We start from the raw sequence: 15,209 nt of genomic DNA on the forward strand, positions 1-15,209 counted from the left end.
TTTTTCTTGTAAAATTTATTTATTTTTTCCAAAATTTGTTGTTTTTTAGGTGCGGTCTGTTGAACAGAATACGGATGAGCTTAGAGATCGATGTCAAAAGCTATACAAAGGCTGTAAGAAGTACATGTGAGTACCCAGTTTTATCATTTCAGAATTCAGTTAGTGCAATAACTTTTTTTACTGTAATAACTTGAAATGATTGTAAAGCTGACATTTTTAGTCCAATGAACTACATTTCAATCCACACTATTAGAGTTGGCTATATAATCATGTACATTCTATTATAATCTATTAGGTCAGTTTTATTCAAGGAGTACTAAATAATTTGTTTTGGCAAATTGGGAGTTCTCTTTTTTAGTTTTTAGTTTTTTAAATTAATGATGGTGGTAGCTGGGCCAAGCTTGCTCGCACCTCTACTATTTCACGGCGCACTTACTAATTCTCACCATCACAAAAACATGTTAGTCTAACCAATAGTACACGTACCTGCTAGCTCCCACCGGCAACAGATACATGCTACCTCTCACCAGGTACCAAGTAACTGTAGTCATCAAGCGTAGGCAGTGGTTCTCTAGAAACCAGAGGTTTTTGAACAGTCATCTCTCTCTCTCTCTGTCTCTCTCTTTCTCTCTCTCACAGATGCACACAAGGTACAGAGAATAGAAATGTATGTGTAAATATGCTGTTGCCGAGTTTGTTGCTCTGCGAAATTTTTATTCTCTTGTTCTGTCTGAAAGTTTTGATTTATTCATTAGCATTTATTGGTTTAGGTAGAGGCTATTATTGATACTTTGTTATCTCAGGGAAGTTCTTGGAGAAGCGCACAATGGGGATATCATCTTTGCCGAATCATTAGAGGCATTTGGTGGTGGTCTAGACGACCCTCTCAGTGTGTCCCTTGGAGGTTAGTTAATTTTTCTGATTCATCCTATTACAAAGTTACTCATTTTTGCTAATTTTATTTGCAACTGTCAATTACTGCATTGTGCATGCGGTTTATTTTCTTGAAGAAGGTGTTTTTTTTTCTCTTCAATGTTGCTGGATTTCAGAATTCTCATATAAATGATCACCCTGAGGTTCGCGTTAAGTTTGGTTGAGACTTCACGTGAATGCAAAAATATATCCCTGCCAAGGCTCTTGAATTCTGTGGCCCCAAACAGCTGACTTCTTATCTGTATATTAGCACTGCAAGGAAGCCTGATCTCTATATGGAGAAATACCAGTTATATAAGCTGGTCTTGCATGTCCTAAAACTATGTGAAAACCAAATTTTCTTCTTCCTGAAGGGGGCATTTTAGCTAAAGGGATTCACTGCATTCTTAATTGCTTTCTGGGCCATCTCTCATTCTGTTAGGGAGCTCCTGAGTCACTATTGATGTCAGAGTACTTAAAGCCTGAAAGTGGTCACCTAGTGCTATAATATTACATGGATGTTGTTGAGAAGGCAACTCTTTGGTTTCTTTCCCTGGGTGCTGTGTGGGATGGAAGACTTGCCAGCTCAAATAGATGATTGGATGGGTTTCAGATGGCTTGTAGTTTTGTAGGCTAGTTGGTATGTGATGGGCATTTAGTTTTTTTTTTGGTCATTAAAAATTACAGCTATTAACAAAATGAAGAAAAAAAGTATGTACAGCTATTAACAAAATGAAGAAAAAAAGTATGTTGGATCTAACAGGCTCCAAAGATTGTGTTGCGTGTTATTGCTGGAATATAACATAATTTGAAGCGAAACCACCATTTAGTGATGGTTCATTATATTGTTGGAAGTTATAATCAATTTACCATTATCCACCAAGTTTTGAATCATGTGCCATTGGCTCTCAGAGATTTCTCTGTTATTAGAAAAAAAGAAAAGAAAATCAATTCCCTGTTGCTTGTTGGTCTTCCTAAGTTCTAACTCCAATTGTTAATGTATCAGAATTCCGTGAAGTCTTGATTAAAGAAAAAGTGTTTGTAGTTCTATTTTTCATACTATGCATGCTCATATGTGAAATTTCATGCTGTAGTTCTGGGTGTCACTTGATGGAGTTGACGTGGACACTTCGTCTGTTGTTACTCCATTTGTATTTCCAAAGTACGATTACGTAATGTAATTGATAATGTTTTCTCCATGATCACATTGTGAAGCTTCATTGTTAACTCGAATCAAACGTTAAGATTATTTTCACTCTTAAATGCATCCATATGTCAGGTCCAATCATTACGAAGTTCATCACTGCGTTGCGTGAGCTTGCTACATACAAGGAACTTATCCGATCTCAAGTAAGTGGATGCATCGTATAGTAGAGTAGTTCTCTATTTGGTAACAAATTGGAATGCACCATTGCTGTTTCTTTTGTAATTTTCGCTGTAATTTACTCTTGAGCCTTTAGTTAGAAACATTGTACTCTTCTATCAAAGCCTGTTGCTTTGTGTGTGCTCTGTTCCGTTTTACTTGAATACACCTATAATAGTTAATCAAACAATTTTGGTGAACTAAACCTGTGTCAACAACTCATGGATTGGGATCATGGAGGTAATAAGTTATCAGTGGGATGGGTTCCATCTCAAAATACAATTCAGGGTGGGTGATGGTATAAAGATAAGATTCTAATATGATGCATGGCTGAGACATAAACCCTTGAGGGATACCAAATTTATACAACTTTGCATCATATCCTGAAGCAACCGTAGCTGGATGCAGATCTACTAATGGTTGGGACTTCAGATTCGTGAGGAATCATTAGGATTGGGAGAATGACTGGCTATTATCATAGGGAAACTTGAAAAAAAGAGAAGGTTCTTTGATGAACTGTGATAAAAGGGGAATCCTCACAGACTCACAGTGAAGGCCTGCTATAACACATTGTTGAATCTTGGGAACAGCTCAACTCAGTGGTCTTGCCAAATGCTCTAGAAGATCAGAGCAGCCCTTAAAAGTTTTGGTTGGATCACAAGCTTGTCTCCCTCAGAATAATCTGGAAAAGGGCATGTTATTTTGTGTAAAACATGTCCCAACTGTTGAAGAGAGTTGGAATATCCTATAATCTCTTTTTATATGCATTCCACTGAGCGGCGGAACACACTAAAAAGACACTCTATTCTGTTGGAGAGGAAGGAATGCTCATAAATACATCAGAAGATATGGAGTCCAGCATGAATTTGGTAGGGAATGCGGAGAAAGATAAATCATAAGTGCTCTGAAGGAAGATTGAGACTCTGCACTTGCTGAAGTTCAAGTGAGATTATGGTATTTAAGGCTCTACACTGGCTGAAGTCCAATTCCATGCTCTATTAACTTTGGTGTAATTCAAAACCTGAATGCTACATATGTTTTGATGGATGTCACTGGCTTGGTACATAGGAAAAAGGGAAGTGATACATTTTCTTGTTTGTATACATTTAACACCTACTTGCTTCTGTTCTTTAAGTATTATGCCATCAGTTATCAAAAAGAGAAAAAAGAAAAATGTCAGTTAAGTTCTGAAGTTGTTCTCTTCAGGTCCACGCGCATAGAAACATCACCTTGAGTGGAACAAGAACCATTCTCATCAAACACCAATTCTTTCTGTAGTTGCCGTGGGAGTGGAGTTTTCTACACCAACCTAATACACAATTGAGTTTTCTATAAGTACAAGTATAACTTTTTAAACTAATCCAAATTTGATATTTCTGAGATCGCCAATAGTTTTTTTCCCGTTTAAATGCCGTGGAAATGGAGAATCATAAGTAGATAGCTTGGACTTGCAATTTTAGAACAAGCTATTATGAGCTTTCTCTGGCACTGAATGAAGTTCTTGGGACCTCCTATAATTGGATGAGCTAAGCTTGTCTGATTATGTCACTCCATTTATGTGAAAGATTTGTCAATATTTGTCAGTAAAGCTCTGAAGTTGTTCTCTTCAGATCCACGCGCATAGAAACATCATCCTGAGTGGAAGAACAACCATTCTCATCAAACACCAAATCTTTCTGTAGTTGCCGTGGAAGTGGCGTTTTCTACACCAACCTAATACACAATTGAGTTTTCTATAATTACAAGTATAACTATTTAAACTAATCCAAATTTGATATTTCTGAGATCGCCATTAATTTTGTTTCGTTTAAATGCCATGAAAGTGGAGAATCATAAGTAGATAGTGTGGACTTGCAATTTTAGAACAAGCTATTATGAGCTCTCTCTGACACTGCAGAATGAAGTTCTTGGGACCTCCTGTAATTGGATGAGCTAAGCTTGTCTGATTATATCGCTTCATTTTATGTGAAAGATTTGTCAATATTTGTTCAGATATACTTGATTGAAAAAGTAAGACAAGCTATAACTTTTGCAGGTAGAACATGTGCTCGTGGATCGCGTGAGCCAATTTTTGTCTGTTGATTTGCAGGATGTAAAGGTAACCACATTTGGCACTGTAGATGAAACTTTCTATATGTTTGCTTTATAGAATTAAAGAGCTTTTATAATATTCCTACTTTTAGATGTTACGTTTTGCCTACTATTTGATATATTAGCGAGAAAATTGCCTCAATTACATAGGATAAGTATATATCTGATGAATTGTTTCTGTTATTTTCTGTTTTATGTGACATTCAATCCCATATGTGGCCCTAAAATCCTACGGGTGTTAGTAAGTGTGAGAAAATAAGAGAAGGGAAGAGATGTATTGATTACTTGATAATCTAAAAGATACGAGATACCCCTATTTATGAGCAACACTCAACAAGAACACCTCAGGCAGATTTAGCATTAGACAAAAACTTGGGAGGCAAGGAAATTTCTTCTTCGAGACTTTACTGTAGCGAGTAATTTGCCATCAAAGCTCTGATACAACAGCTACAACAATAACCACAACTGCAACAACAATCCTTATAGTGCCAGGATAAGTCATGTTCTTTAGCAGATTCAAATTCCAGCAAGTTATTATTACTGCTGCTATTACATTGAACAGGCACAATATCTTTGTAGTTCTAGACATAACTGATATGTATAATAGAGAGGCTTTATGTTGTTTATAACTTGATATGTAAACCTATTCGTTTCTTCTTTATTCCTGCCCAAGGTTACCCTCTAATTCTGTTTCCAATATTCAATACTCCCTCCGTTTCAAGTTATGTGAACCTATTACCTTTTTAGTCCGTGCCAAAGAGAATGACCTCTTTCCATATTTGGAAACAATTTACCTTTATGCAATGATTTATAGCCACGCAAAATATATGTGCCTCATTTTACACCACAAGTTCAAAAGTTTTCTCTTTTTTTCTTAAACTCCGTGCCCAGTCAAATAGGTTCACATAAATTGAAATGGAGGGAGTACTAGATATCGCAAGAAACATGATGTAATAACGTATCTATGAAATATGCTGCAGCTGCAATGTGGGTTTTGCGGGGGTGGGGGATGGGGAGGGGGAAAAAGGTTTTGAGATCAACTCCTCTTTGGAATGACTATGTAAATTAGGAATTATTCTATGTTGCCAAATCCTGCAATTGGGACAATTGTTTTGGCATCCATGAACTTCTGCTAGTCATTTAACCATCTGTTTGTTGAACATGGCCAGCGCAACTTTAGGTGTCAGTCTGTCACATGGATGCATGTGAGTGGGTTTTGACATAAAAGTTTTTGTACTTAAGTGTTAATGATGCAGATTACTCGTCTCTAATTTTGCAGGAATCTCGTCGCCGGTTTGATAAAGCTGCATCCACTTATGACCAGGTAATGGAGATGTCTGAATTAAAACAGGTGGAAAACTGCCTTTTAAATGCTTAGAAGATTTCATATACAAAATCCTATGCTGGCTCGATGGGAAGATAACACTTCCACTTCACTTTGTTATTAATTTCATTCTTGAGTTGCTAAACTGCCAGACACGTGAAAGGTTTGCTTCTCTGAAGAAGAATGCACGGGATGAAGTTGTTGCTGAAATAGAAGAAGTAAGCCCTTTCTCTGAAAAAGGTTCTCTTTGTGGATTGTTCATCCTCATGTCTCTCTCTTTCTCTCTAACTTGATAATGTATAACCCAATGACAATTAATACATGTTGCTAAAGTTACCAACCAAAGGTGCTTGGCAGCCTGATCACTATTTGTCCAAATAAAATTGTGTCCCAGAGAATCTCCAAACTTCGTTGGCAATAGGTCTTTTTCTATAGAACACCTCTGAGGAATCATTTGCATGCTTTTTTACCTTGAAGAAAAAAAATAGAGATGGAAAGGTGATGCTTTGGGAAGAAACTATAAGAAAATTCATCCTCATTTTCTGATTTTCGATCATGGACGATCCAAATTGCTACCATTTATTTATTTGTAGATATTGGGGTATAACAAGGGAACTGGATGAGAAACTCATTCGGTCATGCTTTGGGTAAACACATCATCCTTATTGCTACTGATAATGCTATATGTGGGATATTAAACTAGGGAATGGGATAAGAAACTAAACCTCAAGCTTTGGGGAAACACATTGTAGCCCATTCTTTGTTCCCCTTTTTATTGGTTGTTAAATGACCTGCACGAAAGGAAAAAGTTCTACGTGTTCAGGTAAAGCTCGCCGAGGCAACTTATTGGTAGCCTTTTTCATGAAGCATTTCTCAGAGGCTTTACATATATTTACTTTGCTCCCAAGTCCAGGGAACAAATTGTGATAAATTAATATTGAAGCATTTAACGTGTATCCCATTGCTGTTTTTGTGCTAATGATATCCTATTCAGGATTTTATGGAACATATATTCCCTCTGTGTTTTCTATTAGCACTTATCTGACAAGAAAAATGATCGACCTAGTTAAGAGTCAAAACTGGGAATGGACATTTTACCATGCTTAGTTAAATACACTGAGGATCGTTAACTTGTTCTGTGACAGGACCTACACAACTCGAAGTCCACTTTTGAGAGAAGCCGTTTCAATCTAGTATGTATAATGCATACAAGAATTTTTTCTACACTGATTTAGCAAAAGTTTCTTGCCTCTAGGTTCTAGTTTATAGCCTTGGTGCCCTCAAGGATTTCAGGTAAATGCTCTCACGAATGTTGAAGCCAAAAAGAAGTACGAGTTCTTAGAATCCTTTAGTGCTATTATGGATGCACATCTGAGATACTTCAAGCTGGTATGTCTTTTTGATGTTCTCTTTAATGCAGTTATGTTTCCGTCATCAAACTAACAAATTTCAGTACTTGTTTCATGTAGGGTTATGACTTATTAAGCCAAATGGAGCCGTTCATCCATCAGGTACCCCATTATATAAGTTACTTTTTCCTTATATTGTGATAGAGGACATTGACTGGGAAGAGGTAGTATCACATCAGGATGCTGTCATTTTTATTATTTTGGATGTGGCAGACTACTGGTCCTCTTATGCTGCAATTTGATTCTTGTTCCTTACTTCTTTCTTGAGAACTCTTTCATTGTTTTCTGTTTTCTGATTGCTGACGAGCTCAAAACACACATTTAAATTGTGCTCGCTAATAAAAGATAATATAGTATAATATCGTATCCACAGGGATTGGATTTAAACAGTATTCTCGTAGTTTCTAGTTTGATTGCTATCGAGGAGGATCGACAATTGAGATTTATATGACTAAGAAGTGAAATTAACTAAGAATCTAAGGCTATTGACTAATGACTATCGAGGCAAGGAGTAAGCAACTAAGGTTGTCAGTGGGAGAGGATAGGGTTTTGACAGGATAGGTGCAAGATAATTGTTCGGGATCTAACTCTAGATAATTCACTTATAATATTCAAGTGAGTCTCTCGAATTTACTCTATTATTATTTCAAACGTTCAGCAAAAACTCCTCTCTCGATTAAGTCTTAACCTCACGAGATGAACCAATTTAAGCACTGTGAAAATGTGCAAGAATGCGTAGTGGATCGGTCTTTAGGAAAACCTCTTTCGATTATTTTCCTAACTAGGTTTAATCAATGATTTAACTAGCCTCTTTCGATTACTTAGAAGAATCTATGAACTCAACCAACAATATAATGCAAAGATATCACAAGTTATGCCTCTCTCGATTACATGAACTAGTAAATATTGATGCAATAATTAAATCTTCTAAAACGATTCAAATACATAAAAATAGAGTTATAATCCACAAACAATCATCAATACACCAAATCCATCAAAGCATAAAAGGAACTACCCCATAGACATGGCGAAGTTCTTCACAAATCTATATTATTATAAAAGCATGAATACAATGTCGGTTTACAAAAATAACCTTATAATATTAAGCATAATAACTCATAATAAAAGGACATAATCGGAATTCTAGATATTAGCCTTATAATCCTATTAGTTTTAGAACATAATACTACACGTTAGGAATCCTACATGATTACCTTTAGGAATCCTATTAGTATAATTACTTTTCGGTTGTCTAATTCATATAAAATTGAACAAGTAAATATATTTATTCATGTAATCCTATTACTTCTAGGATATACTTCTTAAAAATTCTTATTACTAATTTAATTTGAAAACGTATTATAATGTCCTATTACTAATTTAATTTAAGAATGTATTATATTGTCCAAATCCATTTAGAAAAAGGAGAGCCTATATTATTATAAAATTATAAATACAATATTAATATACCAGAATTGCCCACAAATATTAAACGGGAGAACTCATACGGAAAGGGCATAACCGCAATAACTTATTTTTTGGACTACAATACCTTATATGCTAATTTTTAATATTTAATACTTTAAAATTAATAAAATTTGTCTATTAAATTCTTATTAAAATATGTGGGAAGGTTTAATAAAATCAATTTCATCAGAATATTCCGTATTGGCAATACGTTACCACTCCATAATGTCCAATACCAAAAAAAATAAATAATATTAAATGGACTGCATAAAGAGTTGACATTGAGAAAAAAAGATACGCCCATGATAATATATTTTTATATTATATTTGAACTATTTTCCTACTCAAATAATATTTTTTTATCAACTTTTCGTGTAATATTTAAAAATACCCAATTATTAAACTACAACTAAGAAAATATTTAAGAATATAAATGTGTGAGAAAGAGAGAAAATAATGGTTGGTAAGACTCAATACCACTAATTATTCTACAGACATAAAGATCTAAACGTGAAATGTCATATCAATCTTTTACTTAAAATTTATGGTGGATAAAATTATAATTAAGACTAAATATACAAAACAAGAGATGAACTAATATTAAGATCTAAATCAACATAGAAGAAATTATTTTTTATGTTAAAATTAAATAATTAAATCTTTTAATTAATTATTTAGCAAGAGAATCCAATTCAATTATTTTTTTAAATTCATCACATGAATAAAATTCTTATTCAAGCAAAAAAAATCTTAGGGTACATAAATTTATTCCTTAAAAAGAGCGTTAGAACATAAAGTAAAAAAGGTTAATATATTATTAAGAATCAAAATGTTATACAAGTGTCTGAGGAAGTACAATCAAAGCTAAATATTAAACAAGAATAAGCTTTCAATACTATATTATAAAGAGTCGACTTTGCTATAACAGGATTATTCTTTGTAGATGCATCCGGCGGAATCGAAATAATATTTCTATGTCATGCATTACTTGCAAATATCATATCAAGAGGCATGGCGCTGTTAGCAATAATAGCAAGTGGTGTACCAACAATGATTTTATTGTGAGGCCACCCACTTTAGATTTGATATACCTCTTCAAGTAACTTAAATAACCATCACAAATATATCAAAGCAGAGCAATGGTGCTAAATTTATAAGAAAAGCAAAATTGATAATATGGGATGAAGCACTTATGGCTAAGTGGCAAACGGAGTTCTAGAGATATATTGGATATTAATGAACCGTTTGGTGAAAAATTAATAGTTTGGGAGGTAATTTGTGTCAAGTACTACCAGTAGTTCCAAAATCGACAAAAGCAGAGACTGTAAAAGGCAGCTTGCCAAAGTTATACTTCTGGCCTCAAATGAAAAAGATTCAACTGACAAGAAATATAAAGTAAGAACAGATCCAGTATTCAGTGTTTTCTTGCTTTGTGTCAGAAACGAATAAGAGCATCCAATAAAAGATGATTTGGTTATTCCTGAACACTTGGTTATCAATCCCAATGGTAATAGTAGTGCATTTAATAAGAGAAATATTTCTATCATTAGATTAAACCGTAATTTGTGCAAATCGCATGATAGAATTAAAAAGACATTTTAGCTAGCAGAAATGAATATGTTGATCAACTAAATAAAAGGTTGTTTGCAAAATTTTATAGTAAGAACAAAATGTTTTCCTGTTTTTGACTTAGCAGAAAATGATACCAATAATTACTACCAAGAAGAATATTTAAATACTTTAATACCAAACAACCTTCTACCATACATGTTTGTTGTCAAGTTTATTATTTCTTACGTATGTTAGTGTCACAGTATATATAATAGACTAAGTTGATCTTCCATTGTATATAGGTTGATTTTGAAGAAAAATATGCCTGTCATGCTACTGAAAAACTTAAATACGCCAAATAGCTTATGTAATATCACACAGATGGTATATAGAAGTTTTGACAATAACGTCATACATACAAAAATTATGATACTGGTCAATGTGCTTCTAAGTATATTCTTATCCCTAAATTCAACTTTCGTCTTCCGAAACTAAGAAATATTCTTTTAAATTTGTGTGAAAATATTTTTTAGTATGTTTATGTTTTGCAAATATAATAAATAAAGTACAAGGACAAACATCATAAATATTGGACTATATTTACCGCAATATATTTTCTTGTACGAACAACTGTATGTTGCACTTTCAAGAGGGATATCAAGATCGACAACAAGAGTTTTGGTTAAGGCAGAGCAATCAAAGCATTAGGAGGAAACATACTCAAAAAAATATTGTCCACAAAGAAGTGTTCTTTAAGATACCATCACATTAAATATTTTTAAACTATAATACATAATTATTTAATTAACATGACAAAATTGATCATTTGTTTAAATTTTGATGATGTCCTTTTATTTTAAATTCATGTATTATTCTAATGTAATAATATTTTTCGGCATTTGGATGGTTGTTGTATAATAATACATAAAATTTCTCTTATTAATTAAATTTTATTGCTTTCATATAAATAAATATTTAAATCATCACGTGTCATTATTAACGTGCAACGCACGTTCATAGATACTAGTATAACTAAAGTATAGGAAAACATAAATTCAATCCAAACTAGGATCTTAAGTGAAGAAGGAATGATGAAATCCTTTTTCTTGTGTTCTTCCCAAGCCTCCTTAGGTCGAAAATGTGTCCAAAATCCCGAAAATGGTGTTTTTTGGTGTATTTAAGCCTTCCCAAAATAAATCCGGACGAAACTACCCTTTTTAATCTGAAATAGGAAAACACTAGCAATTTTGTACTACCGCGCCGCGCCATGCGGCGCGCTTGTGGAAAATTGTAGAACACTTTGCAAAATACAATCTGGGCATATTTTGCACTGTCGCGCCGTGAATTTTTACATAGTAAATTCGTTTCTTCATTTTTTTACATCCGGACTTGGTTCTCGACCCCCTGAACGTGATCCCGGCTTAATTACTTGGGCTTCTACTCAGACTTTAAAGCTCCAACTTGTTCGATTTAGCTCCAAATTACCTTAATAGCTCGAAATCGTTTCCTACGAGGCACAAAACACATAATAAGTGTAAATCACTATCGTTTAAGCTCAAACACGTAAAATTTAGTAATTAGAGTGCAATCTTATGGCTAAAACATGGGTTTCTAGCCTACCATCAACACCCCACACTTAAACCATTGCTCGTCCTCGAGCAATCAAACTGCACTTCGCATAGAGACGACTTTCTTATCAGACAACTTCCCTAACGCATCATGCCAAGAATATTTAAAATAGACTAAGCACTATATCATGACATCCTAGCCTCAAAACTCGACTCATAAGCACCATGTAATTTTCACAACCTGCTCACTTACTCTAACTCAGAGGTCAAAGACTTTACCTTACCTTCGTAAATTATGTGCCGTCACACAAACAATAAAGAGTAGTTCCACACATAATAAAATTACACAATAAAATTCAAGAACAAATAGGAACTCATGATAGAAAAGATTAACTCTCTCAGAAATGAAATTCATGTGCCACAAAGAATGTACCATAAGCTTGCCAAGATCAAGTAGGACTTTATTTTGGTTGAAATGCAGGCTGCCCTTTTTTTCATTCTATATGGAATAGTGACTACACCTCCTTAAGCACTTTAATACAACAATTTCACAATTTAAACCCCACACTTATGTCAACACATAACTCCACCTTCACATAAATATACGTCAACTCCCAACTTCTTTAAGCACAAATACATCAAGAATTACCACTATCAATGAATATTTTTTTTCACAACAATACAACTAGTTTTTTTTTTCATTTTCTTTTTTAATTCAAGTGTCTCTTACTTTTTCAAAACAGTGCACCTTTCTCATTATTTCAATAGTTCCACTCAAAAACCAAACCAACACCCCACACTTTAACTTTTACAAAGTTCATAACCAATTCAAGTGCTCACGAGAGGTGAAAGGTTCAAATAGATGGTCAATTCAAACAAATGGGTAAGGCTTGTAATGTGGTTGCCAAAGAAACAAGATTACAGGCTCGAAGGGGTTAACTAAGATGCATAACAATTAGGTGGTTAAAAGCATATAACTGGCTCAACAAAGAGACGCCTATATCATTTCCAAGACTGAATACAACTTCTATTTCGCTTTGCAAACACACGGGGCAAGTTCTAGACATCAAATTCAATGCACAGAATACACAAAACCTCACACACACATGGCACATAACTCACTCAGGATCAGACTCATCAAGACACCCTAGTCAAATCAGTTAAGCAAAGTTAAGATCATACAATTTAAGGTACTTATACAAGAGTCAAAACTGGGCCTAAGCGTCACAACTAAAACACTTATTATTCTCTAGGCATAATAAAGTCAAGAGATATTGCTTTTATTTCAAATCATAGCACAAGGTTTCCTACTCCTAAAAAAAATAAAAAATAACTACACCCGGTTCAAACAAAACCCTTGAAAAAGAACCGCGGCACAAAGAAAAACCAAGGGGGATTTATTACACTACCTAAGAAAAACAAAATATATATATTTTGTTTTTCGACTTTAATCCCTCAAGAAGACAGCCGAGGAAATCCATTGTCGGGAAAAGTCAAAATTTCCAATCAAAAGAGACGATTACAAACACACATATACATTCCCCACCCCACACTTTAAATCGTGGCATGTCCCCATGGCACACAATTAAAAAGCATAAAGTGAAGGAAACTTCCCTGAACATGTAGTCGGGGTCTGAGTCGAAGTTGGGCTTCATCCCTCGCGCCCGAACTAATGCACACATCCATACGGACAGCTTCTTCGCGGCCTTCTTTGGGTACATCCCACACTTATCTTTCTCGCTCACCGCAGCCTTCTCTTTCGCGCTCTTTACTTTCCATTCAACACTCGCATCTGGTTTGTCCTTTTGTTCCCCCTTTGCTACATCCATCTTAAAATTCACAGTTTTATCACCCACTCTAAGCATGAGTTTTCTCTCTTGTATATCTAATATAGCTCTACCCGTCGCTAAGAATAGTATTCCTAGGATGAGGGGGACTTCCTTATTTTCTTCCATATTTACCACTATAAAATCCACAGGAAATACGAACTTATCCACCCGAACTAACACATCTTCCACTATCCCCTCGAGTGTTATAGTCTTTTGGTTTGCCAGCTGCAAAGATATGGGTCCAGACCTTATCTCTCCAATCTCCTTCTCCAGTTTCTTGTAGATAGATAGAGGCATTAAATTAATTGAAGCACCAAAATCACATAAGGATTTATCAAAATTAATAGTTCCTAAAGAGCAAGACATAGTAAAACTCCCTGGATCTCCATACTTTTGTGGGAGTTTATTTTGCAATATCGCGCTGTAATGCTTTGTGAGCTTTACCACTGAGGTCTCCTCTATTTTCCTCTTCTTCGTAAGGATCTCTTTCAAGAATTTATCATAAGCAGGCATCTGTGAGAGCACTTGTGAATGGTAAGTTTACATGAATTTATTTCAGCACATCCAAAAATCTCTCAAACTGCTTGTCCAACTTTTCTCTACTTAGCTTTTGGGAAAAAGGTAGAGCATGCATATGCTTGCTCACCTCAGGTTCCTCCCTTCTCGAGTTTTTTTCCTTCTTCTTTTCTCAGCTCCCATCTGGCCTTTCTTCTTCTTATCAACATCACTTTTCAGCTGCTCCCCACTTTCTTTTTCAAGTCTCATATCTTTTTGGATCGGGGTGAGATCTTTCAACACTTGCCCACTTCTCAAAGTTACAACATTCACTGTTTCTTTGGAATTTCTTTCTGTATTAGCCGGGAGCGTTCCTAGGACCCTCTCAGAAATTAGAGTAGCTAGTTTCCCAACCTGTCTTTCTAGGTTTCGAAAAGATATGCCCAGTTCTTTGATAGCTGCACCATGGGCGTCAAGCCTCTCATATGTCTTGATAATGAAGGCCTTTGTTAGATCTTCCATGCTAGACTGATTAGACTGTTGAGGTTGGTACTGCTGCCTCTGCTGATTTTGAAACCTGATTTTGAAACCTGGAGCTCCTTGTCCCTGGAATCTGGGGTTGTTTTGTTGCTATGCATTTGCAGTACCCCCAGGTGAACTCCATGAAAAACCGGGGTACCTCTGACCCATTGTATTAAAATTATAGTTTCCTACAACATTCACTTCCTCAGTTGAGGTTTGACATTCATGAGTAGGGTGTCCTCTTTCACATATATCACAAGCTACGTGATGCTCATTTTGCATCGTGGCTGAGGTTAGCTTTCGTATTTCTTTAGCCATAGTATCAAGCTGCACTTGCACATATGTATTAGCATCAACTTGGTGAACACCAGTCGATCTTCTTCTTTCAGCATTCTCAGAGGGTCACTGATTAGCATCTTCAGATAGCTCATCAAGAATTATAACTATCTGCTCTGGAGTCTTCTTCATCAAAGGGCCTCCAACTGCATTGCTCAATGTTTTACGCGAGGTCGGTGTCAATCCTTCCCAAAAGTCCTGGAGTTGCATCCAGAGTTCAATTCCGTTATGTTGATACTTTCTAACTATCTCCTTAAACCTCTCACATGCTTCAAAAACAGTTTCAATATCTTTCTAGAAGAAGTAAGGATTTCTCTTCTAAACTTACCTGTCTTAGCGGAG

At 35.2% G+C, this 15,209-nt stretch overlaps 1 protein-coding gene and 1 non-coding gene across 5 annotated transcripts in view; both read left to right on the top strand.

The window, feature by feature from the left end:
* The window catches only part of LOC107813361 (ADP-ribosylation factor GTPase-activating protein AGD2), a 34,429-nt gene that overhangs the window by 314 nt on the left and 18,906 nt on the right, over nucleotides 1–15,209 (top strand). For 2 of the 4 annotated variants that reach the window (XM_075226897.1, XM_075226898.1), the window contains exons 2-10: nucleotides 50–126; nucleotides 804–904; nucleotides 2,192–2,262; nucleotides 4,311–4,373; nucleotides 5,646–5,690; nucleotides 5,843–5,908; nucleotides 6,836–6,883; nucleotides 6,984–7,079; nucleotides 7,160–7,201. In XM_075226897.1, the coding sequence (XP_075082998.1) occupies nucleotides 50–126; nucleotides 804–904; nucleotides 2,192–2,262; nucleotides 4,311–4,373; nucleotides 5,646–5,690; nucleotides 5,843–5,908; nucleotides 6,836–6,883; nucleotides 6,984–7,079; nucleotides 7,160–7,201 (609 nt within the window). The remainder of the gene's footprint in view (nucleotides 1–49; nucleotides 127–803; nucleotides 905–2,191; nucleotides 2,263–4,310; nucleotides 4,374–5,645; nucleotides 5,691–5,842; nucleotides 5,909–6,835; nucleotides 6,884–6,983; nucleotides 7,080–7,159; nucleotides 7,202–15,209) is intronic. The other 2 variants (XM_075226899.1, XM_075226900.1) reach the window with 1 other exon arrangement.
* LOC142167680 (small nucleolar RNA R71) lies at nucleotides 15,091–15,193 on the top strand. Its single transcript, XR_012697768.1, has one exon. It is a non-coding gene; the product is annotated as a small nucleolar RNA R71 (small nucleolar RNA).

This window comes from Nicotiana tabacum, chromosome 12, assembly GCF_000715075.1.
Source record: "Nicotiana tabacum cultivar K326 chromosome 12, ASM71507v2, whole genome shotgun sequence".
NCBI classification, from domain to species: Eukaryota; Viridiplantae; Streptophyta; class Magnoliopsida; order Solanales; family Solanaceae; genus Nicotiana; species Nicotiana tabacum.